This window comes from Manacus candei, unplaced genomic scaffold, assembly GCF_025592945.1.
Source record: "Manacus candei isolate 608988 ecotype Guabito, Panama unplaced genomic scaffold, ASM2559294v1 h1tg000050l, whole genome shotgun sequence".
In the NCBI taxonomy this organism is placed as follows: domain Eukaryota; kingdom Metazoa; phylum Chordata; class Aves; order Passeriformes; family Pipridae; genus Manacus; species Manacus candei.
Window position 1 is genome coordinate 22,428,757 of NW_026138098.1, and position 26,248 is coordinate 22,455,004.

At 40.8% G+C, this 26,248-nt stretch overlaps 1 protein-coding gene across 5 annotated transcripts in view; it reads left to right on the forward strand.

The window, feature by feature from the left end:
- Nucleotides 1-6,823: 6,823 nt before the first annotated feature.
- KAT6B (lysine acetyltransferase 6B) overlaps nucleotides 6,824-26,248 on the forward strand; it is a 107,797-nt gene continuing 88,372 nt past the window's right edge. For 2 of the 5 annotated variants that reach the window (XM_051800742.1, XM_051800746.1), the window contains exons 1-2: nucleotides 8,643-8,884; nucleotides 14,213-15,108. In XM_051800742.1, the coding sequence (XP_051656702.1) occupies nucleotides 14,488-15,108 (621 nt within the window). In that variant the 5' untranslated portion in view covers nucleotides 8,643-8,884; nucleotides 14,213-14,487. Of the gene's footprint in view, nucleotides 7,054-7,134; nucleotides 7,445-8,642; nucleotides 8,885-14,212; nucleotides 15,109-26,248 lie in introns of those variants that run through there. The other 3 variants (XM_051800744.1, XM_051800745.1, XM_051800743.1) reach the window with 3 other exon arrangements.

The following is a 26,248-nucleotide window of genomic DNA, read 5'->3' on the forward strand; positions in this document are numbered from 1 at the left end:
ATCTGGCCAGTGCTAAGGAAACAAACTCACTGCTTACCCAGGTCCTGCCATCAGCTGAGAAGTAGAACTTCCCTTTTTTAATTTTTTAATTTTTTTTTAGTAAATAAACAAAGGGCTTCATTATGCTAGATAATGCAACTCCATCCCTGGAATCTTGATAAATCAACAGCTACCTATCCTATGTACCACTGAGGAGACAGTTTGTGTAGTTCCATGTGTATGAAGACACTTCATGTTTCCAGCAGTGATATATTATTACCTTAGTTCTTCCTAGCTACTACTTCACATTCTCATATTCTCCCTGACACAGAGAAACAAGTCTCTCCTGCCCCCCAAATCCCTTTTCGCTCAGATTTTCCTTCCCAAAGGATATTTAATACAAAATCCTTCTGTGCGTGACAATAATTTAAAAACCAGGGTTAGTCAGGTTAGGAGCCCTAATACAAGCCACTGGCTATTTTTAAAGGAGCATTGAGCAAATCTAAAGGTTTCTGAAAGGGTAGTTGAAATGATGTGGTATATTGCCACCTGACTCTGACAGGCCTCCTAGTCTAGCTAACAGAGGTAGAGTTGCTCCAGTACCGGCAGCTATGGGAAGTGACTGAAATAAATTGTTTGTGCAGTCAGAGCTTTATTTAGCAAGGGAACTTCACAACTAATGCTGCCAACAAAGAAAGTAAAGAAAACATCATACAGACATAGCTAAAACTCCAGCTGGAGATAGCAGCATGGTCCTTGAAACCAGTCAAACTCCTCTTGCTTCAAGCTGCAAAAGGAAAAGATTAAAGTGGATGTTGCTCAATTTCCAAAGATTGCAAAGCAGACCTAAGGATTTCTAAGCCTGGGCTCAGCCATTTCAGAGCTGTTTTGCTACATAGATTATTTCCCAAACTCCCACCCTTGGTGAGGAGGTCAGTGAGCCAGGAGATGCCGAGCAGAAGATGAAAGAGGAATTTCTCCAACCAGCTTTGCGGTACATGAGGGCTTTCTTTGTCCATTGAGTCTGAAAAGTGGGGGGTGTGCCTTGCAGTCATATTTCTTACAGGTATGGTGCTGTTGTACAGCAAGAGTTGGGCAGCATTGGAATAGTCTCCAAATTATGCAGCTGGTAATAGCCTTTCTGGTCATTACAATTTTTTCAGCTTCTTAATAGGATTTAAAAAAAAATATAGTGGAAACTGGATGAAAATGGGATTAACAAAAGTATGGTCAAGCTTTCTCCTACCTCTTTTTCTCCAGGTTTCTTGGCAATCTTTGACTAAAGATAGATTGCAACAACTACAAATCTGGAAATTTTCCCCTGGCTAAAACTGAACTGGAATGTAGTACACCCACATCACAGTTGGAAGTTGTGAGGATTCATTCAGTTACATTAAGGACTGTCAGAATCCTTTAGCAACTCAAAGTAACCTTATTTAGCAAAACTACCTTTGCAGTCTCTTTTATTGACTTCTAAGTACCGAGGATGGCCCTCTTTTCATTTGAAGCGCTCAGCAAGTGTGCTACCAGCCTTTTTGGAGAAGCTTCAGCCCCCCTTCCCCTCCCCCCTTCTTGTCTAGTTGGATCTAGAGAAAGTTATATAAGTCATGTTCACTAAAACACAGACCAAGAGAATATTCCAGCAGTATGGAGACCACAAAAAGCTGTTGGGAAGCTGTGAAAGGGATTTTGTGTGAACTCTAAAATGAATCCCCCCGTTTTGTAAAGTGACAACCCAATATCCCCAAAGGCGACAGCGGGAGGGAAACCTAAACCTGTCGACAAAGTCAACCGGTAATGATTGGAGAGTTAATTACTTTAGAGCTCACAAAGACAAGCTGAGGTGTTAAAATTGCTCCTGCAAACACCAGCATCCTCCCCTTTCACCTAGACTAACTAATCGCAGCAGGACCGTAGCAAGAAGGACCTGAGCAGTCCCTGCTTATGGCAGCTTTCACTAGCAAAGTGATCTTTATTCATTTTCAATTCTGTTCTTTATCTCATCAGCTGCCCTCACAAAGTATTACCGTAAACGTGTTTAAAAACACAAAGCTGCATCGAGTTCAGTGATGCTGGTTGACACAGAGTCCTGCAGTATCCCAGGCCTTCCTCTTGGGATTAGCCTCACGAACACTACTCTTGCACACAGTAGCAAAACGCTTCCTATCCTATCAGTGCTTTTTACATGGCAAAAGGAGAAACTTAAATCCAGTGCAGCTATAACTAACAATTTACTGTGCTAATCCTTTTTTCTTCAGCAAATTTGTTTTGAGTCACACTTTATATTAAGATTTCATTTGTGAGGTTTAACACAAGATTAGCAGGTGTTTCAAAGTAAAGTGTGTAGAGTTTAAATACATCAGTAGAGTGTTTTAGACGATGATGAGCTATTGTTGTAAAAAACCCTATTGACCCACTGGACTCATAACAATTGATTACCATCTATTAAAACATCTCTTAATCACTTACTAATCCTTTATCATTTACAAATAGAACCTCCACTTACAGTACTGTGAGATACTGTGAAAACACCAATTTATAAGACACTGCCACGTATAAGAGTTTCTTCTGCTTTGCTTTTAGCCTTTTCCTTTGCATTCCTAAACTCTTTTTGTCCCACTGCTTCTCTAACATGTATAATAGTTAATGCAACAAAAAGACATGCCCCTGCTAAGTTTTCAAACACGTGTTAACAGTCCACTAGTTTCCTTTCCATGACTTGCACAGCTACTCTGTAAGTGGATCTCTTGTGGCTAGAGTAGGGCCCAGGGAACTCAGGTGATCATGTTTTTCCTGAAGCCAGCACTCTCTTCTAACCACTTTGCTTTATGCTTTGTATATCTCTGGTTGGAGAACAGGAAAAATAATATACATTCACTTAAAGAGCTCTTACAGGAACTAATTCATTAAGGATTGTAAAGTGCTTTGATATAGCAGTTTGGTATATTTGCCAGAGTAGAAAGAAACATGTGGGATTTATTATAAAAAGTCACTGTCTTCATCCCTGTGGGATGACAGCTGATCTACCACAAACACTTATTTCCAAATTACAGTATTATGCCAATTACAACTCCTGAATTGAAATTGCTATAACATTTACCTTATAATCTGCTAGTTTCAGGAATTAAAAAGCTCCTGAATCAGTAAGATGGCAGCAGCAGGCTATTTTATACTATTATTCAATTTTATTAAATGTAATAGATGAGACAGCAAATGATCAGAAAATATACCCAGAGGTTATTCACTTTGTCTGTGTATAAATATGTGAATGTATATATTAATGTAATCTATAGTGTTTAAATTGGGCAGTGATGCTCTGTTGTGTGCAGCAATGCACATCCTTATGCATAAACCAAGACGTTTTCTGACTGCATTCAGAGTTAGTTTTGTGGCTTAATCTTTCAGATTTAATTACAATATAAAAGGCTGGTAATAAATATCACAAATGAAAAAAAGAAGAGGCTGTTTCAGTTCAGAAGGAATGTGAGGTTGAAGGATAGGGTTACAGGGAAGTTGCTGGCAGATGAGCTAAGTAGAAGAGGTGTTATAGGTAAAGAGTACATGTGTTCAGCTCATTGACAGGGACATGCTGGGGTGCAGAGGCTGGGAAGAAACTCGCTGCACTCTTAAGATGAATTTTGTCCCCAAGGTCACTTCTTTCGACAGCATATGCCAGGAGCTGCAATTTCCAGGTGACTGTAGTCATATATGTGATTATGTGTAATAACATTAGAAGGAACATCCTGGCTTTGTTGAAGTCATAGGAAGTTTTGCCAGACTTTGGTGGGGGTCAAGACTTTACCCTCTAGAAGCTCCAAAGATAAATAGGGATCTGTCACCATACCAACACGGACAACTGTATAATTGTTTCAAAATATGTAACAGCCCCACTAGTTCTAATGGAACTGCATCAGTGATTAAAGCTCTCACAGGGAAATTCTTAATATGGCAGTAATTTCATGCACAAGAATTTTCTTACTGATTTCGAATGAGGGTTCAAACTCTAATTTAGCATTCTTTTTTGTATACTGATGAATTTGTTCTGAATATGTCTGGGCTTCATTTAAGCAGTACTCTCCAGCATGTCTTACACCACTACTATACATATAGCAATTTTCAGATTTTGATTTTGAGAACTGAATTTAACTCAGACCATGCTCAGCCATTAACTTCTTGCTTTCTCTCACTTGGGATCCAAAAGATAGCAGCATACATGCAATTTTACAATAATCCTAATGACTTTTGGAGAGAAAGATATGCTTACTACATGCACTACAATATAGATGTGCGATCCAATATATTTTTCCCTGGGGTGTGTGTAGGGGTGACTATCCTTTAAATAAGTTTATTTAAAACATAATAAAAGCGAAGAGAGTAATAGAACAAAGTGAAATGGGCCACAGTACTTCTTTCTACAAGCAGGCACAAGAGAGTAATTTTGATTTTAGATACTTTTCTTTTAATACCAAGGACATCTTTTTAGCTGATGGAATGGATGTATTCAATGTATAGGTGTTTAGGCAACTGTTACTGATCAGGGGAATTAGTTGTTGTACTTCATCAGTTTTAGGTGGCTATGGGAGAGAAATCCCCCAAAGTCTGACCGTAGAAGATATACTAAAGTGTTTTAGAATTTTATTGCTTACACTAACTTTGTTGATGGGCTTATAACTTTTCCATAGATATTTTTAATATAGGCTTGAGGTTTTTTTCATACAGTAAACCAAAAATATTTCTTATTTAGATTACAAACCAAAATGCACACAACATATTAGACATTCTCAATTGCATTTAAAGTGTTTCAGGTATTTATGTCTTCTCTGTGTAAAATGCACTGTCTCAAACTGAACTGCACTAAATTCCCACAATGTCACTTTTTGAAGTTATTATTCTGGGAAATAGTATAATTTACAGTGATAGTGGATCTAAGTTTGCTGGATGATGATTCATGTATAAAGAGGGTCACGTGCTTAACTTTACAATTTACATAATGTTAGGTACACAACAAATGTCAAGATCCATAGGAGTCTCTCTTCAAACAAAAGATTCTTGAATATGTTAAAAACTGGAACACAAGACCCAATGACATTGTCCTATAAAATTTATTTTTAGGAAAAGGGTTATATTAAGAAAAAAGAATGGAATTATTTAAACCAGAGATTTTATGATTTTTCTCTGTGCTATTACTTTTGTCTTCAACACACTTGTAATTTCAAAATGGCCAAACAGATTATCCAGTTTTCTAGAGTGTTTTGTTTCCCGAACTGGGATGTGGCTATGCCAAGTTTCAGTTTCAAAAAATTATTTTTATGTTTTTACCACTAACCAAGTTGTAAATTTCCCAGAAAGGAAAAAAAAAAGAAGTTTATAATGGAAATGTTGACACAACACTCAGAATAGTGTTGCATATGTGACACTCTGCTACAAATTGTGCTGTAATGATTTATATTGTTTCCAATAATTTAAAAGTGATTTTAAATCACAGCCAGGTCCTGCATAATACATAAACCTTGACGGATTCTCCAATGGGCATTAGGTCACTACACATTTCAGTTTCCCACTCTATGTTTAAAAGGCTGCATCTGGAAGTTAAAAGACTAAAACCTCAGTCAATGGTTATGGTATGATAGATACATGCTGGAATATTATTTTCACCCAGTAGCTTTCTGTAAGTAGGTCATACAATTTTACAGTGCTCTGAAACATTACCAAAGATTTTCCTTTTACAGTATCTCCAGCAATTGACTCTGAAAAAGTTGCACTAAACCTTAATGCTTATTATTTTATAACGGAAACTTTGTTCACTTGCCGGTTCTCATGCAGTACACCATCTAGGAAGGACCTTTGAAATTTATTGTACGAGGTAATTTTCCACCCACTGTAAAAGATTTTTTTAAAAAAAATTATATTTATATTTTTTTCTTTGGGACCAGATATTTTTAGAAAACTTTGCAGGCAGGCACCTAACACAACACATCACCCACAAGATGGGGAAAAGAGGATGTTGAGGAAAGACTTCTGAGATGGTCAAGTTTGGGAAGATGGTGGGATGTCTACTTGGTTCTTGCTTGAGTAGATGTTCAGGTAGGAGATTGCCTTTTTCTCCTTTGTGTGGTACCGTGTGGGATGTACCCCATGGTATTTTGTCATGCCTTGCTTGGGTGAAAACTGGTGTTTGGGTAAAAGTGGTGTTTGCTGGACGTAACTGAGAAAACCATCACATGTAGTACTAAAACTTTGACATGGTGAGTGGCCTTTGGCAACACAGCTCAAGACAGGGTGGAGAAAACGTTTAAATGAGTTTTAGGTCCATAGGTGTTATCACCTTGTTCTTTAAAACGCATTTCTCGTAACATCTTGTTCCATGTACAAACTCCATGGGACTTTGCTCACTGTGCTTCCATCCCTCGGACTAATTATGGTCGCCTCAAGCACAGCCCTCTTTCCCCCGGACCGGGAGTGCTCGAGCCCTTTGGGAAGCACTGGCTCTCCAAAGCCTGCCTGTGGTGGTGCTCCCACCGGGACGTTTGAAATCGCCCCATGTTGGACGGGAAGCCCGGCGCGACCCCCCGAGAGCGGCCAAGGGCCCCCCGGGAGGCGCCGGTGGCCGCTCCCCTCCAGCCTCCTTCCCGCCCTGGGGACGCGCCGCCCCCCAAACTTTATCGCCTGGAATCCCCCTTTCTCTCACACCCCCCCCCCGCTTTTTCTTTTTTTTTCTTTTTTTTTTTTTTTTTAGGGAAAAGGCTAGGGGGGAGCTCAATTTCCCACTTGCCAACAGCAGATAAAAAAGTGGGGAGGGACCTCTTCTGTCACAGCCTATGTAGATTAACCTTTCAATTAGCTGTTATCAGGTCCTGTGTCTTAGCACCAGTCCCCGCAATCTGCGTCCGCCCGCACCGGGGAGGCTGGAGGTCTGGGGTGGGTTTCTGTTTTAATTTCTAAATTAATGATAATTGCTCGCGTGGCTCCCTTCCCCCGCCGAGAGCTGAACGCGTGTGTCTGATCTGCCCGTCCACCTTTTAGTATTTTGGAGTGAGAAGAGGAGCCCCGCGGAGGAGGAGGAGGGGAGACAAGGTATTCTCTCTGTATTCATCTTCTTTTTTCCCCTCTCGCGGAAGGGCTTAGGGAAGGTAACTGGTGCAATCAATCCGCTGGCTGGGGATTCCCTCCACCCCCTCCCCGGCTCGTCTGGCTCTCCTGGCTGGGTTTCTTCAGTGTGTATGTGTTTGGGGAAGGGGGTGGGGGGAGGCTGTGTTGTTGTTGTGTTCCTGGCTCTGGTTGCAGCCAGGAGAGAGAGCGAGCGGGCGAGCGAGAGACAGAGCGGAGAGAGCGAGCGAGCGAGAGAGAGAGAGGAGCCGCGATCGCGTTTCAGGGGCAGCACATTCCGCAGGAACCGCTGCTGCAGAAACACACACGGGCAGAGAAAGGAGGTCATTGCAAGCAAAGGGGGGAACCTGCATCGGAGGTCAGATTCCCAGGAGTTTATGTGGGGGATAACAGGGAGCATGCGATGGGTTTTGTTTTGCACTGGGTGACAGGCTGCAATTTGCCATAATAACCCCCTTTCCCTCCCCTCTCCGAGCGCAGGGGGCTTGTCACTAGGCTGGGTACTTTTTTTCCTTTTGCACTGGAGGCTGATGCACGTGTTTGCAGACACTTGTGCTGGGTAAATGCATTGCAATGCTCTGCGTTTTGCAGGGGAGGGGGAGCAGCAGCAGCAGGAGGTGATGGCTGGGTTGGATGGGGTGGGGAGAGGGGGAATGGAGTGGCGGAGGGAAGCAGGGGATGGCTGAGGTTTTTGTGTTGCATGTTCCCACCCTGTCTTTCTGAGGCGGTAATTGTTCCTTCGCAGACGGGGTGACAGAGAAGTCCCTGTGCTTCGCATGGCGAAACTTGCAGGGACCTGCATGTGGCTGTAGAGCTGGGAGTCATTGTCGTCGTCCCCGTTCCCACCCCCTCCTCCCCTCCCTTGGCGGTGTGGGGTGTGTGTGTGCGCGATAAGCGGCTGCCAGTGCCAGGCACCTTGGGAGGGTTATGCTGGGAGCACGCCGCTCCATCTCGCCCGCCCGGGCGAGGGGCAGGCTCTGAGGCACGCGCGTGACGCTCAATATTTAAGGCCGCTCATTAGTGTGTGTCGCGCGCCCGCCCGCCCTGCCGCGCTGGTTCAGGCCGCCGCCGGTGTCTCGGCAGCGCTCGCCCTCCCGAACAAACTTCGGCAGGGAGCGGGTGGGGCGCCGGCGGGGGGAGGGCGGCGGGGCCGGGGAGCCCGGACGGACGGCAGAGGTGGCCAACGGGAGGGCGGGATTGCGGGAGGTCCCGCCCCCGCTGGCGGCGGGTGACCAATGGCGAGCGCCCGAGGCCCGGCAGCGGGGCGGGTGGGAGGGCGGGACGCGCGGGTGTGTGGCGGCGGCGGCGGCCAGTGGGAGCCACGGAGAGCCGCCGGCCCCGCCCCTGCCCGCGGGTGGGCGGGGCTGGGCCTGGAGGGAAGGGGCGCGCCGCCTGATTGACACCCGCCGCTCGCCAATGGGAGAGGCCGACTGGTTGCTGGGCGGGACGGGCCCGGTGTGGGCGGGTGATGGACAGCGCCCCGCGGCCAATGAGCGCGCGGCGGCGTGCGCGGCGCGGGCCAATGGCGGCGGGCGGCGGGCGGGGCGCGGGGTAGGTAAGGTTTTAATGAGCCTCCATTGGGCTGTAATCAGTGTCATGTCGGATTCACGTTAAGTACAACAGGGCGAGACAAAATGGCGGCGTAGGTGCGCCGAGCCGCGCGCGGCGGCGGCGGGGCGGGCGCGGCGGCGGCGGGCAGCGCAGAGCGGGGCGGGCGGCCCGGCGGCGGCAGCGGCCGAGGAGCCGGCAGCAGGGGGAGCCGCTGCGGCGCCCGGAGGAGGCTCCTCCCCCCGCGGAGGTGAGTGGTACCGGGGGGGTCTCACCTGCCTCCCGCGGGGGACACGCGGCCGCCGCCCCCGCGGTGTAGGTGCGGGTGTCCGCTCGTCCTCGTCTTCTGGCGGCCGCCCTGCCTGGCCGGCGGGGTCGCCGCGCCCCGGGGAACAGAGCCTGCGGGATGGGGGTCCCTGCCTTTGGGATGACAAATCCCGGATCGGGGCTGGGAGCGCTCGGGAGCCAGCCCCGGCTCGGCCCCTGTCACAGGCAACAATGCCTTGGCCCCGGGCTCCGGGCTTTGCACGTCTCCTTGACTGGGGTGTAAGTTGGGGAGGGGGATAGTCCAGCTGTGATGCCTCGTTTGGGGAGTGATGTTCTCACTGTGTGTTCTTTGCCTGGACCTCACCTCTAGCACTCTGGCACTTGGAAATAACCCGCTCTGCAAAGAGCAGATGGATACCCACCCCGTTGCTTAAAATCACTGTCCCAAGAAGAAGTGTTTCCAGTGAAACCCTCTTTCCAGGTGAACTGCTGGCACTGAATATGACCTTCCTGCATTCCTCGATACCGTGTTGTAAAGTGCTCAGAACTTCAGTGGGAGAGGGTGGGAAGGTTGAATTTGGTGTCATGATGTGCTGATGCCGTTCCCTCCGGTGGCGCTTGCTGCTGTCATGTTGTGAGATGACAAACCAGATTGTGGGGTATCTCAGAGCACAAACACTTCCATCAGTTCGGTTCACATGTGCCATTCTTCTCTCCACACCCTCAAGTCTTAGGTGTAGTTTTGAAGTTACTGTGATGTGTCCACATCTGTCTCTTTAAAGCCTGTGCAAGTGTCATTGCCCTTCCTTATTATTTTTGGAAACTGTTGTGTAAAGAATAAAACAATAGTTGGCTTTATGATCTGAGTAATTTTAAGGGTGACATGTGTGCTGGGAGTCCTTGCCAGGATCTGCTTTCTTCCTGTCTTTTTGTAGGTGCATGTATTTTGCAATAGTGAAACAACTATCTTGCCTGTTTTGCATCATTAATTGAGATGGGGGTGGAATACAGAGTTGATTAGTTGCAGAATTCTAAGCAATGGCTTGGAGGAAAGGAGAATGGCAAAAATGGAATGCAATGGCAGTCTTCTCTTCTTCCTTCTCCTCTGCTGCAATCCTTACCTGACCCTGATGCTGCAGCAGAGAGCTGGCCCTGCTGCTGCTTCTCCTGAGTGTGTGCAGAGCAGGTAGGAGGGAGCAGAATGAAACTGTGCTTCACAGGTCACCCTCAGGTTGCACAAGTTGCTGTCATCTCCCCCTGCTGCATCCTCTTCCCCGGCCTTTTATTTCTTCTTTTTTTTTTTTTTTTTTTTAAATACCTGTGTTAAGCTCAGTTTTTAAAAGTCTAACTCTGTTTATGTTTAAGACAGTCAAAGCAGATTTTTTCATTCATTTTTCAACAAAATTACTTTAGATTGTATGTTATGATACCTGTGTAGTAACTTTGTTTTGTTTCTGGGAGAGAGAAGAGTAGCTTTTTTTGTTGCTGTTTTTCTGACTACACAGCTTGTTTTCGCAATCTGGATCACTTGGAAGTAATTCCAGGTACTAGTTCAGGCCAAAAAACCACCTTATTAGAGGATTATGGGATTACTGATGACACCTGAGATTGAAGTGTTCAGTCAGTGCATTCTTTAATTATAATCAGCTGTGCAATAGGTGTGTGCTTTATAAAGGACATATTTGCATTCATTCTAAATCCCAAGCTGCAATTTTGCAACGTCTTTGTATTTATCTGATAATTTATGACCTAGGTAAAGGGACAAGCCTTGACTAGAGATCCCTTTTCATATTTTAAAGGTAATGTGTTTTATTTCACCCTCTGAATGCTTATGTTCTTCAGCTCTTCGGTAGCAGATTTACTGTCAGACTTGGTCAGTAATATAGTACAGTCAGACTTTCTCAAATGCTTTTATTTTCGAAGGAAGATACCATAGAGTAAAAGCTGAAATATGACAAATTATGTAGGAAGAACTTAATGACTGTTGCCATGAAATTTGGAAGTTGTCCTGTGCATTTAACAGAATGGAAAATCTAATCTGTGATTGGATGGTGCTGTTGAGGCTTTGAGTAAAAGTTAGTCAGCTACAAGGGGAGGAAGATTAATAAATAGACATGAGTGCCTGATAGTAATTTATAACCACTTCTTTAAAATTAGTATTTCCTCAAAATCTGTTTGGGTAATCATCACACTTTTTGTATTAAATGACATATGACCACTTTTTTGTGCTTTTGGTAAAATTACATTCTAAACTTAGTAACCTGAATGTAATTTTGAACTTCTGTGTGTCCTCTTATGTTGAATCTTGAACATTTGTTTCTAAAATGATTTGTTTTCTTTTTATCCAGTCACTTGGCATGTAAACATGTGTATTGCCAACCTTGGATTAATCTGTCTAAACTTGATTTTTGAAAGACCTTTTTAATGTATAGCTCCAGAATCACTCACCTGAATTATTTTGCTGGGAAAGATGTTAGTAAGAGGTTATTCTGAATTTTACATATGGTGGACCTTGTCATACCCGTTGTGGAGGTCAGGGTGCTGCACTTTAGGTACATATGCACTCCAAGTGGCAAAGTAACAGAGGCTCTAGATGGTGGCAAAACAATTAAAAACTTGGATTGGATGTGCTTTGCATGGTTTCCTGAGGCAGAATGAACTTAGATTCTGTTGCAAGGTGTGAATTTAAGATGTCTTGATTTTTTTTTCTCCTGAAATATCCTGTTCTGTGTGTTGGAAACTCTGTGTTCCTGCTGATATACTCTACTAGTGTTGATTTAGTAGGCTCCACCATGCAGGAGGTTGTATTACACATAGGGAGTTTTAAGTAAATAAGTAAAAATTTAGTTCTGAATGTATATGGCTGTGAAATTCCTGTACCAAGCAGCAGACTTTATATGAAGATACAGATTTATGCTAACCTTTTGCCACAGTCACTGGCCAATAAAAATTCCTGTAACCCACACGTTACAGCATTTATACTGAAATGTTCCTCGGTTTCCAGGTGCTTGGAACAGACCCTGTACTGTATGTTCTGGAATTTAATGGAAGTGATGTGGTTGCTTGTATGAAATTTAATACAACAGTACTGCAGTAGATGTAAAAATGAGGCAAGTACGTCTGACTCAGCAAATGCACTGTTCAGAATTTAATTAAGTCGTGACTATCTTAATGAAGACTCATAGTAGAACAACCTAAGTAAATAACTGTACAGGTAGCTTTCTAGGAATCTGAGGTTTTATATGTAGCTACAGAGAACTTCCAAATCTATAGGCAGAGTGTATCAGATAGTCTAAATGTGAGTGAGCTTTGCTATATAGAGTTCTGCTGTGTTGTGTTACTGTATTTTCAGTGTCAGATATGAGAGAATTTGTAGGATTCATAATACCATGGAAACTCTTTTCTTCCCTGTATTTGTCTGCATTTTGTAGCTACAGTGTTATTTTGGAATTATCTGACAACAGTGAACATAAACAATTCTGTTAGGAAAAGAATGGCTTTTGGTAGCTGGAGTAAATTAAAATGTCTGTTTACAGAACAAGTTATTGTTTGATTACAAATACTTGAAATACGCAGAACTGTTATCAAATACAACTTACATGAGTACAGTCTGGAAGCAAGAAACAGGATCCAATCTATGTAGATCAATAGGGTTCAGTATATGAGCCAGTTAAACATTCAGGCCCTGCATTTGCATCAGGAATGTATCTTTTCAGTCTGGCAGTAAGTTGAATTTTCGAATTTATAAATATGAAAATGTTTAAGCTTCAATCAGATTCATAAAATGAATTGATTAATATTTTGACTATTTGGACAAAGAAGAATTTTATATTCACCAGTAACCAACTGCTCTTTTGTTCCTAATCCTGTTTTATAGGTATAATAATGTGTGAAACACGATCCGGAGTTTGTATTTAAAGACATTTTTGAGGCAGTAGAGGGAGGAGAAGATATGGGACCAAAAGTGGGGTTTTTTTACTCATTGTCTTCGCAGTTGCAGAGAAATCTTTTTAACAGTTTGAAAATAATTTAGGTTGCTGCATCAATTTGGGTTTTTTCGTGTTTATAATTTACTTAAGTTTTTGAACATGGTTGAAATGTGAGATGACTTGAATACATGAATAAAGATGAAGTCCAAGACTTGTGTACTTAAAGGTGATATTGTTATTTATAGGCTGCTTGCCATAGCTTTATAAGTGTAGTTGCAGATTAACTCATTGTAGATTTTGCTGTGAATCTTCTACTTTACAAGATAACCCATTTATTGAGAATGAAAATTTTCCCCTTCTGTTTTTTGTTTTCCTTTGATTCAAAGTAATTATACAATTTGGTTAATGTCTCCAAGTTCTCTCACATTTCATGACAGAAAAAAATAATACCTCACATACATTTGTTTACTCATTAGGCAACTAGTGTCTTAGTTTAATTTGTGTGACTTTTTAAATTTTTTGGAGTTTTTTCTTATATTTTCCTACAGAATGAATAAATTCCTGATCAAGTTTTCTTTCAGGTTTCTTAAAGTTTTTGTAGCCACTGAATTTTCTACTGCAGTGATGTATTCCTTAATAAGTAAATAAAATTGTTGAACTGTGAGTCACCAAAACGTATTTTGTCAGTATGACCTCTTTATATATCTTCATGCTGACAGCTTATTTATGTGAAAATGCCTCCTGTTACTTTGCTTTCATTTCTGTTCCTAAGAGTTTGTATCAAAAATGCCTCTGTACTGCATGTCTTAAAATGAGAAGTGCCTTTGTGATTCTTTTTGGGTTTTTAGGGTGCCTAAGTATCAATGAAGGATGTAATATTTGTAACTTGTTTCTCATATTTTGGTTTTGATTTTTGAGCTGTATAATTGACATGGCACGACACTTAGAGACAGCATAATGTCAGAAAAGGCAGTGGTTAATAATTCATCTTTCATTGGTTGAGGGTTTGTGTTTTTTGTTTGTTTGGGTTTTCTAGTGCTTGTATAATCCATGCAAAAATGATTTGTGGGCAATTTGATTTAGAGAATATTTTCAGATCCCTGGCTGAATGGAAATTGTCCAACAACTCAGTAGTAGGTTAAGTGTTGGGGTAATGGAGTTTTGGAAAGCTAAGTCCACTGAATGTTATGAGAAGTAGAAGGATTTCATGGTGACTTGTCCATTGTGGAGTGGGAATTGGAGACTTTTATGTAATCTCACAAAGATTTCTGCATAATGCAGCATCTACAGTATGAATGCAAGGTCTGAATGCATTCTGTTTCTTTTTAAAACTTAACATTAACTATATTCTCTCCCTGCCTCTTGTTTTTTCTTTCTTAAAGGTTGCAACAAACTTTCTTGTAAGGACGTACCTGTACCATCACGGATGAATACTTTCTACCTTTCCATGACAGTAAAGTAACTGGAAGGTTCAGTCAGCAGGTATTTCCCTGCCTTTTCCAACTCCTCAGGGTGGATATTTTTGCGATGCCTCCAAGCAGAGTCTGCAATCCTTTCGTTTGTGTTTGAGGTGTGAACAGCCTCTGAAAGGTCTGCTAAAAGGATAAGGAGGAACCTCTATGGGTAACTCTTGGCTGGAAACAATTACTGGTCAACCATGGTAAAACTTGCCAACCCTCTTTATACGGAGTGGATTCTAGAAGCTATACAAAAAGTTAAAAAGCAAAAGCAAAGGCCTTCTGAAGAGAGAATATGTCATGCTGTTTGTGCTTCCCATGGATTAGATAAGAAGACTGTTTCGGAACAGCTGGAACTTAGTGTTCAAGATGGTTCTATTCTTAAAGTTACTAACAAAGGTCTTGCATCCTACAAGGACCCAGATAATCCTGGACGGTTTTCATGTGTTAAACCTGGCACTATTCCTAAATCTGTTAAGGGATCTAGAGGAGCTTGTAATGAGCTTCGTAATGTGGATTGGAATAAACTCTTGAGAAGAGCAATTGAAGGGCTTCAAGAGCCTAATGGCTCCTCCCTAAAAAACATAGAGAAGTATTTGAGAAGTCAAAATGACTTAGCAAGTATTTTCAACAATCCTGCCTTTCAGCAGAGGTTGCGCCTGGGGGCCAAACGTGCTGTGAACAATGGGAGGTTACTGAAGGATGGTCCTCAGTACAGAGTGAATTATGGCAGTTTGGAAAGCAAAGGAGCTCCAAAATACTCCAGCACCTTCCCAGCTTCTCTTCCACCTGTCAGCCTTCTACCCCATGAAAAAGACCAGGTAAGTCTGAAAAACGAGCTAATGCAGTAATGCAAAAATTACTCTTGTTATTCTTTGTTTATTTACCTAATGCAAAAATAGTATTTCTCCTTTTGCTTTATTTATCCATTTAAATGTATATAAGTGAGGATGCAAGTCCAAGATCCATGCAGAATCAGTTCTGGTAAATGAAGTTGACTTAACTCCCTATGTCTTGTGGTTCTGCATTGGATAGTTTGCTCTGTGGATTTTTGATAGATGAACAGAGCAGCAGGGAAGAGTACAGCTGTATGCTCTGTTGTAGGTGTGAGATTGTTCTGTCTTGCCTGGCAGACTGGCGTAGCTGAAATCTGCAGTGTAATTTGACTGTGGCCTTTTACCTTCATTTTCTACCTGGATATACTGATTTTCTTGTGAATGTGAATCTGAAATGGGACTGGTAGGACTTGTGATGTTTAAGGCTGTTGGAATTATTATTTTTAAAGGTATTTGTATCATTAGCTTTAAAATTGTTAGCTTTAGAATTACAATTAATATGAACTGTAGTTAATTAAAATATTCTAGTAAGAGGAGTGAAGGTTTTTAGAGTGACGATTTAAGCTCAGCTGCAGGATTCTCCTCCTGTTTCAGTTTTGTTGGACTACCTACGTGGGTTTATTTTTGCTATTACTTGTGTCTTGTTTTAAAGTTAATTGTTTACAGAGTTTAAGCCCTGAGGGAGAAAGGGCTATCAATTAGTATTTTGTTTATGAAAGGATAATGTCAAAGACATGTCTGCAGGCATTCTTTGATCATTTCCTATTTTGTGTGGTGAAGTGTGTTTGGAATTTTCAATGTACTTCAGGGGAAAAAAAGTTACCTGTTGTAGTCCAGTTGGCTTACTTAAAATACCTGGAAGTTTGTGGTTTATTTTTCTCCACCTCCCCTTTTCCCCCCTTCTGAGTGGTCAAGTTTAATGGCAGTTGTTTTAGACATGAAATAATCCAGACAGCTTGTAGAGGTGCTATCAGTGTCTCCTAGAAACTGCATGATGGCTTTCACTTGTCTTTTTCCTTTGGCTGATTGTTAGATGCTGGAGGGTGCTGAGTATAAAGTGCTTGTGTTAGAATTATTGAGTGAGGTCTGTGAGAACAGTTGTTTATGGAACTGTCAGAGGTGACACTACCAAGGTCAGTTGTTGTGGCTTGATTTTTGTGAGCTTCCCTAAATAGATGTTAAATATCATTGCTTTTATATATGGATATCCATCTCTCCATTGGAATTCTTGGGTATTTGAGGGATTCATGGGGCTTCACGCTCCATAATCAGAATGGAAATTCAGAAGTGCTGCATACTGTGCAATTACTGCTGTAGCCATAAATATTTAATTACTTGTAGTGGTAAAGCTGTATAAGTACTTTCAGAGTTTCTGCTGTAATTCTGACACTGTAATGGCATGAGAAATTTGAAGGCTGGAGTACTGAGCAACAAAAGCAACATGAATTCCATGGAAACAAAAATCTCCCTTGTTAGGCTACCTACTGGGACTGGCACCCATTGCAAGGAATGTTAGTTGGGTCACAGTGCTGAAAAAGCCATTACTGCCACATTAAAATACTGGTATAAGGATAAATCTGTCTTCTAGAAGTTAGCCAAACAAATCTGTTCTCTAGCAAGTGCTTTGGCAAGAAATAAGCTTTCATTTGGGTGCCTCAAAATTAGCAGTGTGACTTGCGTGTTTAAAAACTGTTCAACATACGTGTTTTTGCATGACAAAAATAGTTTTGATGTGAGGTTGGTGAATCAGTAGTTGCATATTAGTGTAGTGCACTGTTTAGTTGTACTAGATGTGGCCCAGGTTACGGGGTAAATATATACAGACTTGTTGAAAATACATGATTTTTGCTGTTTGTCAATCTGCGTAGCTTTAAATACTCTTAAGGGACAGTTTTGAAAGTAACTGTACATAGATTGTCCCTGTTACTGGGATGTGACTCCATCTTCATTTGAAATTGATGTTAATTCTGGAATAAGAAAAATGACACTGTTAGGCTGTTTTTACTGGAAATATTTAAGTGACAATATGGGGCATGTCAAGATTATTTATTGAAATTTATACAATAAATGTATCCAACTGGCATCTCTTGGGAATGACTAGTTCTTGAAGAGGTTAAGTATTTTAAAGTTTTTGTCTCTTTCTCTAGCTAGTGCAAGTAACATATGATTCTTTTGTATGGCTAATTTTGTATGTTTGGGGTTTTTTTTGTTTTCAAGTATTAGAGGTGAAGTTCTAGTATCTCTTCTGTTGACTTTGCTTGAGGAGAAGGACAAATGGAAGGATGTGCAGAAGAAATCTGTTTTGATGACTGTGGAAGCTTGAGTAATTTTGATTGTTTTTCTTTCTTAATGCATAATTAGCATGTCATCGAGATGAGACAGTTAAAGGATTTGGTACACTGGAAGTGCATCAGAGGTCTCTCTTTGTCCATCTGATCACTCACACTCATAGTACCAAAGGCAGACTCTGAACCTTTCTTCCTGAGGGAAAGGTGATCAGAAGAGATATAATATGACCTGTGTGGGGGAGGGTGGTTGTGTTGCTTTGGGGCTTTTTGGTTTTGGGATTTTTATTTTTGTTTGTTTTCACCACCCACCCAAAGCATCAGAGTATGTAGTGCACTGAGAAGATAAATACTGTTGCTGTGCAGTGCCACTGAAGTTAGTTTTGCAGAGCTGGAGCCTTGACTCCGTGACAGGAGTGTTGAACGTTCTGCATTCTGTGGAGTACTTGGAACAGGGAGCTGGAAATACTAAATCTTTCTCTTAGTGGTGATGATATGGAGCTGCTTTTCTTGTCTCTGTATTAACTGGGTGATCCATTTCAGCTAGAATAGTCCTCTTGTTTCATTGTATATAGAAGTAGCTGCAGTTAGTTACAGCAATATAGCTTGATTTACCATGTTTCCTCCTGTTATCCACAGGCCTGGAAGAAAGCATTTGTGTAAAAATGGTATGTTTCCTTCAAGTGTTATTCTGACTCTCCTGGATTTGGGCAAAGGTGTGTCAGCTCTGAGTTACAGCAAGAGGAAGCAAGCAGTGCAGCTGTTGAAATCTTTTTGCTCCATCCCTCTCCATTCCCTAGTATGTGTGGAGGTTGCTTTTCCACCTCTGTATGAAGAGATACAAGTACAAGGCTTATGGTAGGACAGGTTCTGTTGGAAGGCCAGTAGCTATCAGCAGGTATAGTGTCTAGGCTGTACATCATAAATGTAACGAGTAGTATAAATTGTATTTCAAAAGGGCTTTCCAGTTATCCGAAGTATTCTGGTGGTTACATGGAGGTATTTTTTATTTCCTAAATCCCCCCCTGCCCTCAAAACCCCCCTCAAACAAAGAAACAAAAAACCCCAGAAAAGCACACAGACAAGAAAGCAGAATAAGAATTAATTTTGTTGTGTCAATTTGATCTCGTGCACTTCACTATATTGCGGTGCATAGCTAAACATTGTAACTGCTCTTATGTGCTCTTCCTTATGTTCAGAGTATCTTGCATAGATGTCTTCTCTCTCACTTCACACCTTTTCTCACCCAGCATTTTCTGAAAAGGGCTGTATCAGTATGTTAACCAGAAAATGCGGTGTAAAAACTCGTTACATAGTAGAGAAGGGTGTGAACAGGGAGGAAAATTGAGTGATACTTAGCTTTTCAATAAGCATTTGAAGATTAAAAAAAACTTCTGAAAATGCAGCAAAGTGGTATTTAAAAGTCATGGTTAATTTTAAAAAGGGTGTTTAATTTATCTGTAATGGCATCAGTTGTAGAAAGGCAGTTTTGCTTGTGTTTTCTGAGTGTGGGCTGTATTGCTTCCTGTTTTCCTTGTCACTTGGATAGCCACTAGGAAGGTTCTACAGTTTGGGAACCCCATGTAACCTACTAGATCTTAGGAATTAGCCATCTTCTGAGCACACATGCCATGTGACTGTAAACTCAAAGACACAGATGTTTGTAGGCTGTAGGCAGCACTTTATTTGCTTATGTTTAAACATAATCTAGAAGGATAAATCCAGCTTTAAAAGGTGAAGAGGCAGTGGCCATTGTAACATTTTCAGAGGGCTTTAGGAATGTGTAGTGTACCTCAGTAGTTATGTCTCTGTGTTCAGAATAATTAGTACTTAGAAAATAGCAGTTCAAATGGAGATGGCTTGATCTTGGTTCTCTTGAACACTCTCTTGAACAGCTCAGCAACTGTGGTTTCCATCTGATTCTTGGCATGAAAATTTTTATTAATCCCTCTTTCACTTTCAGTTTGTCTTTCTAAGCTGACTTTCATGCAAACCCGAACTTGTTTTATTAATTTTTTTATACCCTGAACTCCTATCTAATTTTGTTTTCACTGGCCTACGTACATTTAGCTTTTCAAAGTGTAACTTGGCATGGGTTGAATTTCAGTTTTCTGGTATGTAGCTTGTGCCAGTGCAGACACTGGGTGTTCCTCCTTCTGTCTTTCAGGCAAAGGGCCAATCTATAGCGAATTGCTTTTTTGGCATCCAGGCTCCTCCTTGCTCAGTTTTTCAGCTTCCTGCCTTCCTGTGGGTAGGCAGCAAGACACTGTTGGTTGAGACTTCTAGTTGCCTCTGTCCTCTAGACTTTCCTAGAAAAGGGAGGCAGAAAGGATTTGCTGCTCAATGTATCTTGCAGACTTAGGCGTAAGGGGGTATTTTTAATGCTGAACTTTGGGAGCTGGCTCTACATGGTGTCTGAGCACCAGAATACAGTGATGGGGAAGTTTCTGCAAGAGAAACTCAGACACAACCTGAGTTTCTCTCCTCAAAACATCTTCATGATGCCAAAAAACTGACGAATGTTAGCGTTACTTGACAAACAGTAAGTCTAATATTTGTGCTTCTTATTATCTCAATAAAAGATACTTTTATTTCTTGGAATGGTGGCCTGCACCTTTCTGTGTATAGCTCTTGTCCTAGAAGTTCTGGGATGATTGCTAGACTCTGCTGCTCTCAGGGATTTTTTTTTGCTATCCCTGTAGCTTCTGAAATGCTAAAGGTACCAACTCCATGCACAAACCAGGTGAACACTTGGAAATGGATCCTGTTAACACCTGAGATACTGGAGCTTACCAGAAATTGAATAATGACTTACCCCATCTTTTGGGCACTTAAAATTAAAAGGGAAAAGTCTTGTCATCCCATATTGTGAAGAAACAGCTCATGCCACTCTATAGGTGGATATATCTGGCTCTGGAGGTTTTTATGTGTTGTACAATTCAGCCCATTTGGATCAAGCCAAGAAGCATGCTTGTGAAAGTTTTCTTGAATTGTATGGTGTGAAGTAAGTTAAATACTGCTGTTTCCTGAGTTAGATTGGTCTACTCTTTCATAAGGCAGGGCAGAGGTTAGTTTTCAATGTCTGATGTGAGTTAGTTTCTGCAAACAGGTCATCTGTTTGCAGTATCCTGTAGAACCATGAGAGAAGACCCTACTGATTCTTTTTTTCCCCAGAGCTGGATATTCTGAACATAGTTTTGCATGGTGTGCATGGTTCTTGTTTACTGCAAGGAGTGATTCCAAACCTTATACTGCAAACTGTTTAATTGTAAGGCTTGCTAAAATTTGATTCTTTTGGTAGTTTCCATTAAAAATTAATTGGTGTGATGTTCTGCAGTAAATCCTGTATTGAAACTGTCCACAGTGAGTTAAAGAAATCCTGTGTAGATCCAGCACTTTTATTCATCTATGCTATTGTCTGTGAAATCTTCTGTCTTAACTGGGAGTGACATTTGATCCCTAAACTGCAGTTAGAGGTTTTACTCTTTGCATTTTTCCTCCCAGTCTAATTTCAAGTCATAGGACTTTATGGAAGGAGTTGCTGTTGTGCAGTGGAACATCAGTATTAGGGCTCAGATGGTGGCTGTAGAATTTTGAGCGTGATGCACATCAAATCAGGCATCACTTAGTTCAGAGATCCACTGCTGTCCTTTGTGGTTACCTGATAAGAGACAAATCAACTTTTAAACTAATGTGACTTCCTTCAGTTGCAAAATCACTTGTGTGTGTTTGTGGTTGTTTTTCCCGATCTACTCATCGAGGAAAATTATTACTGGTGTCCCACAGATTTTTCTGTGGCTTTTTTTTCTTCTCTGTTCTTTGTGAAGAGGTCAAAGTTTTGAATTTGCAGGCACGGACAGCCTTCTTGTAAAGAATGGTGTGACCTTTAACAGGGATATCTGTGTAGGCAACTCCAGGGCTGCTGCACTTAGTTCTAGGTTTGTGTGGATTACTGGGACTTCAGTTTGTGCTGTAGATAAGATATTACATAAGGAAAAGTTTCTTGGGGTGAGGGAAACTGTAGACTTGTAAATTGTTTACTCCTGTGTTTTGTCTCTGCAATACTATTTACATGTGTGCAGCAATTTTTTCATTCTCAAGTATTTTGAGTTTAGCAGGACAGTCCCATTTATCTCCCGTTGTGGTTGGGGTGGTAGTCCAGCAGTTGCCAACTAATGCAGTACTAGGTAGTGTAGGCTTCAGACTTCTGGTTTTAATTGCAACAGGACTTGGGCACAGGAGAAAAGCTGTATATGATCTCAGCAGAGGTGTCTGGGAGGCATAGCTGATGTTCCTTCATCTAGGAAAAATCCTTAGCTTAAGCTGTGATAAGTTTGCCACACATTTTTCACATGCTCTCCAGGAGTTAATTTCATTACTGGTGGCATTTTGAAGTTGGCTTCAACTTCACATCTGTTTTTTCCAAAATGGTGCAGATGACTGACTGTAGTTTTAAGAAATAATTTTTATGTCATGTCCGTGTATCCGTGGCAACACTAACTAGCAGTGTTTACATTTGGCTCAATAAAAGACAAATGTCAGTGGCACCCGTGTTTCAGGCATTGAGTACAGGCAGTTCTCAACTAACAAATATGTAAAATCATGGAATTGTTTAGGGTGGAAAAGACCTCTAAGATCATGGAGTCCAGCTGTTAACCTAGTGCTGCCATGTTCACCATTAAACCATGTTCCCTAATGCCACATCCACACGTTTTGTGAACGCTTCCAGAAATGGTGATTCTAACACTTCCCTGGGCAGCAGGGAAGGGAGTATAGTGGAAATTGTCATAGATGTGTGGGACTGTTGTGTTAAAGCACCTCTTCCAGCACTATATGTTGAGTGATCGTAGTGATGGAGTCTACTATTTCTCAGGTGGCAAAAAAAAAATGCCACAGGTTGCATCAAGGGAAGTTGCAGATAGATGAAGGAAAAAATCCTTTAAAATGAGGATGGAGAGACATGGAACAGGAACTTGGTAGTGCCTGTGGAATCTCCATTCTCAGAGGTGGTCATAGCTTGACTAGGCAAGGCCCTGGAACACTTGAGTCTGGTCTTGTTGAATGGTATGTTGGGTACATGCTCCAGAGTTCTCTCCCAGCCCAGAGTATTCTATTTTAACTTGGGATTGAAAAGTTTTTTGCTGCTTCAAACTGTTGGCTAATAAAACAGAAAGTATAGTTTCTTAATGCAAGACTATGATGGTGATTTGCAGACAGCTGCATCAAACAGCCAAAGTGTAAGCTAAAGATGTTTTAAGAAGGGTGGAAACTTCACCTGGGAAAAACATTGCTGGAGAATTCAGTGTGTTTATTCTGGTGGTTTGTTTTGCTGTGAGTTTTTGATTTTGTTGTGGTTTTTGTTTTGGTTTTTGAGTTTCTGTTTTGTTTGGTGTTGTTGTTTGTTTAGGTCGTGGGGGGGGGGGGGTTTGTTGTTGTTAAAGTTTGTTTCATAGATGCATTTGGTGTGTGTTGCTTTAAGAAAAGTGAACATCCTGAACTGCTTTTTTGAGACTCCCTGAAATCAGAAAAAATAAGAACTTTTAGCTTTATATATCAGACTCAGAAGGCTGGGTCTAAAGCCTGCTAGGGTTTATTTAAGTTCCACCATTATGATGTGTGGATACCTTATGTGGTGCTGCTTGGAGAACTGTTGTCCTTTATATTGATCTGTAAAAATGTGAGTAATGCCTAACTTGCAAGTACTGTGGAATTCTCTAAAATGCTTAGGATTAGTGGATAATGAGCAGTAGTCAGCAAAGATGTTATACAAAAGTACAGTTAAAGGGTGATGAAAAAGTCAGTGTTTGAGCCTGAAAAGATTCTTAAGACCACAGTAATCTCTGTTTTAATTACTGAATTTAATAGTAACTAGTTAAGTTCTGTGCTTTTGAAGGCTGCTATCCCTCCTTTCTGTTCCAGATTTAAAAGATACTCATCTTTGATTTCCTACTTAATTTTTCTGTTTTGACCTCTGAACACTACTATACCTGCTGTAGGAGTCAATCTAAACAAGAATATATTACTGACAGAGGAAGAGAACAGTGCATTGATTCCTGCAAATAAGTATTTGGTTATCAGTCAGTTTATAAATATAAACATGGAGGTTATTGTAATAAACAATGGGGTTATATATAAACATGGTATTTTCTGATCTGAATATTTTTGTTCTGCCTTGAACTGTCCAGCTCTCTTCCCTTTCGTCTTTATCCAGGTGTGAAAACTGAATGTCACTCAAAACTTGTTAATGCTATTTTACAAATATTAATCCTCTTTAGTATTGGAAAATTGTATAGTAAAAACAACGTCTAGTTATTATTACGTATTTGGCATGGATTCTGCTGATCTAGCACAGTAGCATTTCAGATTTATACATGTTTACTGAAGGTCTAAAAACTACAGATAAACCAGTCAAGAAATGACTAGAGAAAACCATTCACAGGGTAGGTTCTCACATTAGCAGCATGTTCCAAGTGCATATAAAATGGTCAGTTACTGTGCTTGAATGTGTGTATGTTTAACTACCTGAAAAAGTACTGGAGCTCACCCTCTCTTAGAAACCAGTGACTTGTTCAATGACTAATTCATAGAATTTCTCTTGCTGGATCACTTGACATGCTTGTCTGCTGTTGCTGGAGGAAGGAAATTGTTGGTACTTACGTCCAATAATTTCTGGGCTTTGCTACTTGGAGTTCATGTGACGATGGGCAGTTGTTTTCACTTTGTGAATTTGTGCACTGTATTTAAAAACCAGTGAGAAGCTGCTCGTCTTGCAGGCCTGGTTTTGGCTTTTCAGTAGAGGGTTGCAGAAGTCTTTTCTGATCCGAACATGAGATGGATGCTAGGAGTCTTTTATTTGGAATAATAAACCACTGGAGGAATCTTCCTCTGTGTTCCAAACTTCCTGTAGTGCTCTGAATTCAAAATGATACCTCAATTCTGCATGTGAATTTAAGGAAATAAACGTGGCTTCTATTCAGCCCAGGATTGACAGATTTTGTTTTATGTCTTCTAGAAGATACTAGTGATGAAGGGGCATGTATTGGAATTTTTTTTTTGGTACCTCTCTTTACCATTGACATCTCTGCCTTCTTAAGTAACATTTCCAACATGTTTATTGAGCACCTTCAGCCTGTTATGGAAAAGGTAATGATAATTTTCAGGGTTAGACTAGAAGTAAAACTGACTTATCTGTTCTTATGTTAATAAACCTGCTGGAATTGACTTAATTTGAGAAAACTATTCTGGCAGCTGGAACCTCTATTCTGCCAAAAAAAGCTGGATGTTCAGACCTTGTGGTATGAACATGTCATATAATTTTCTGTATGTAATTTTAAACAAAACTGCCCATAATCTGCTAACATTAGCCAGAATATGAGGGATTTCTATTGTTTCTTTCTCAGTATTGTCTTTGGATGTATTTTGAAGAGACCTCTGAACAACTTGAGTTCTAGAGAAGAACGTCTAATATAGCTGGGGACAAGCTTTTTCCATTTCCTGATCTCTGTCTGGTGGTAAAATTTTAATTTACCTGATGTTTTGCTAAAACAAGAGAATTTCTAATTTTATTATAGCTTTTATATGGAATTTACTTGTAAAGATTAATGCCTTAAAATTTTCTATTTGCTTCTGTGTAGCAGGGGAGGGAATCATAATATGAATAGTTTTAGTAGCTAAGTAGTTTTAACTTTGAATCCCTTATTTTGCTTTTCCCATCAAAAATACTTACCTTAGTGTTTAGAAGACTTGTGTCTTAGCTTTCAGTTTCTGACAGTGGCCTTAATAGGAAATTGTTTCCTCTCCTCACTACACATGCATTTTTACTTCCCGGTTACTGATATCACTGTGAGGCCAGCAGCTTTAAATAAAGTTAGCTTTTGTCTTTTATGTGCATAGCCATAATGACTCCCATTGTTGTTGCTTTCTTAAGCGATGACAACTTAACTTTTTTTTTTTTTTTCATTCAAAGTATATATTTAATAGATTTTACCAATTAGAGAAGACATCTGTTTGGAGATCAGTAGCAATCAAAATCACTTATGAAGAAATTGTTGGCTCGTGATGCATCTAAAATATTTCTGGAAGTTCAGCTTCTTTTAGCTGTTGCTAAGAGATAGATTTTCATTGACATGAGTGATGTAAGGACATGTCAGCATGCTACCAGTTGTTTTATAGGCAGTTTAGCCCTGCCGCCTTGCAGATGGTTGGAAAACCCTCGGTAGTGGGTAAATGTGTGCTGATTATCTCATTGAATTAAGGTAACCCTTTGTCACTCAGTGAATTCTGCAGACCAGGCACTGAGCAGCTGCTCTACTGTTGAATTCTGGATTTGGTGAATACAAGGACTGTGCTAAAGGGTGTTTAGTCCTGTTCCAGGTACTGAGCATTGGACCACTGTAAGAATTTTTTTATTTAATACTACCTTTGCTGTGTTAATAATCAGAACAATCTGGTAAGACAGTATCTTCAACATTTTAACAAAACTGTGTTTTTCAACTTCATTGTCACCACATGTTCATTGATACTTTCAAATTTTGAATACTTTCAAATTTTGAAAGCTCTGCCTTTCTATAAGTGGTGCCAAGGGGAATAACTCTTGTTTCTGCCTGATAAGGCTTGCCTGAAATGCATTTTAATTAATCTGAATGATTATCAAGTTCATAAACACATTTATTTTTGATTACATTTATGAATGTGCACCTAATCTATGGGAGTATATTTAAAGGTCATAGTTCACTGTCATGTTAAAGCTTCTGTTTAAACTTGTTTCTCCATCCTTTAGAAAACAAATTATTAGGCAGTATTTTATTAAAGACTGTTTTCAAGATTTGAAGTATTTAGTT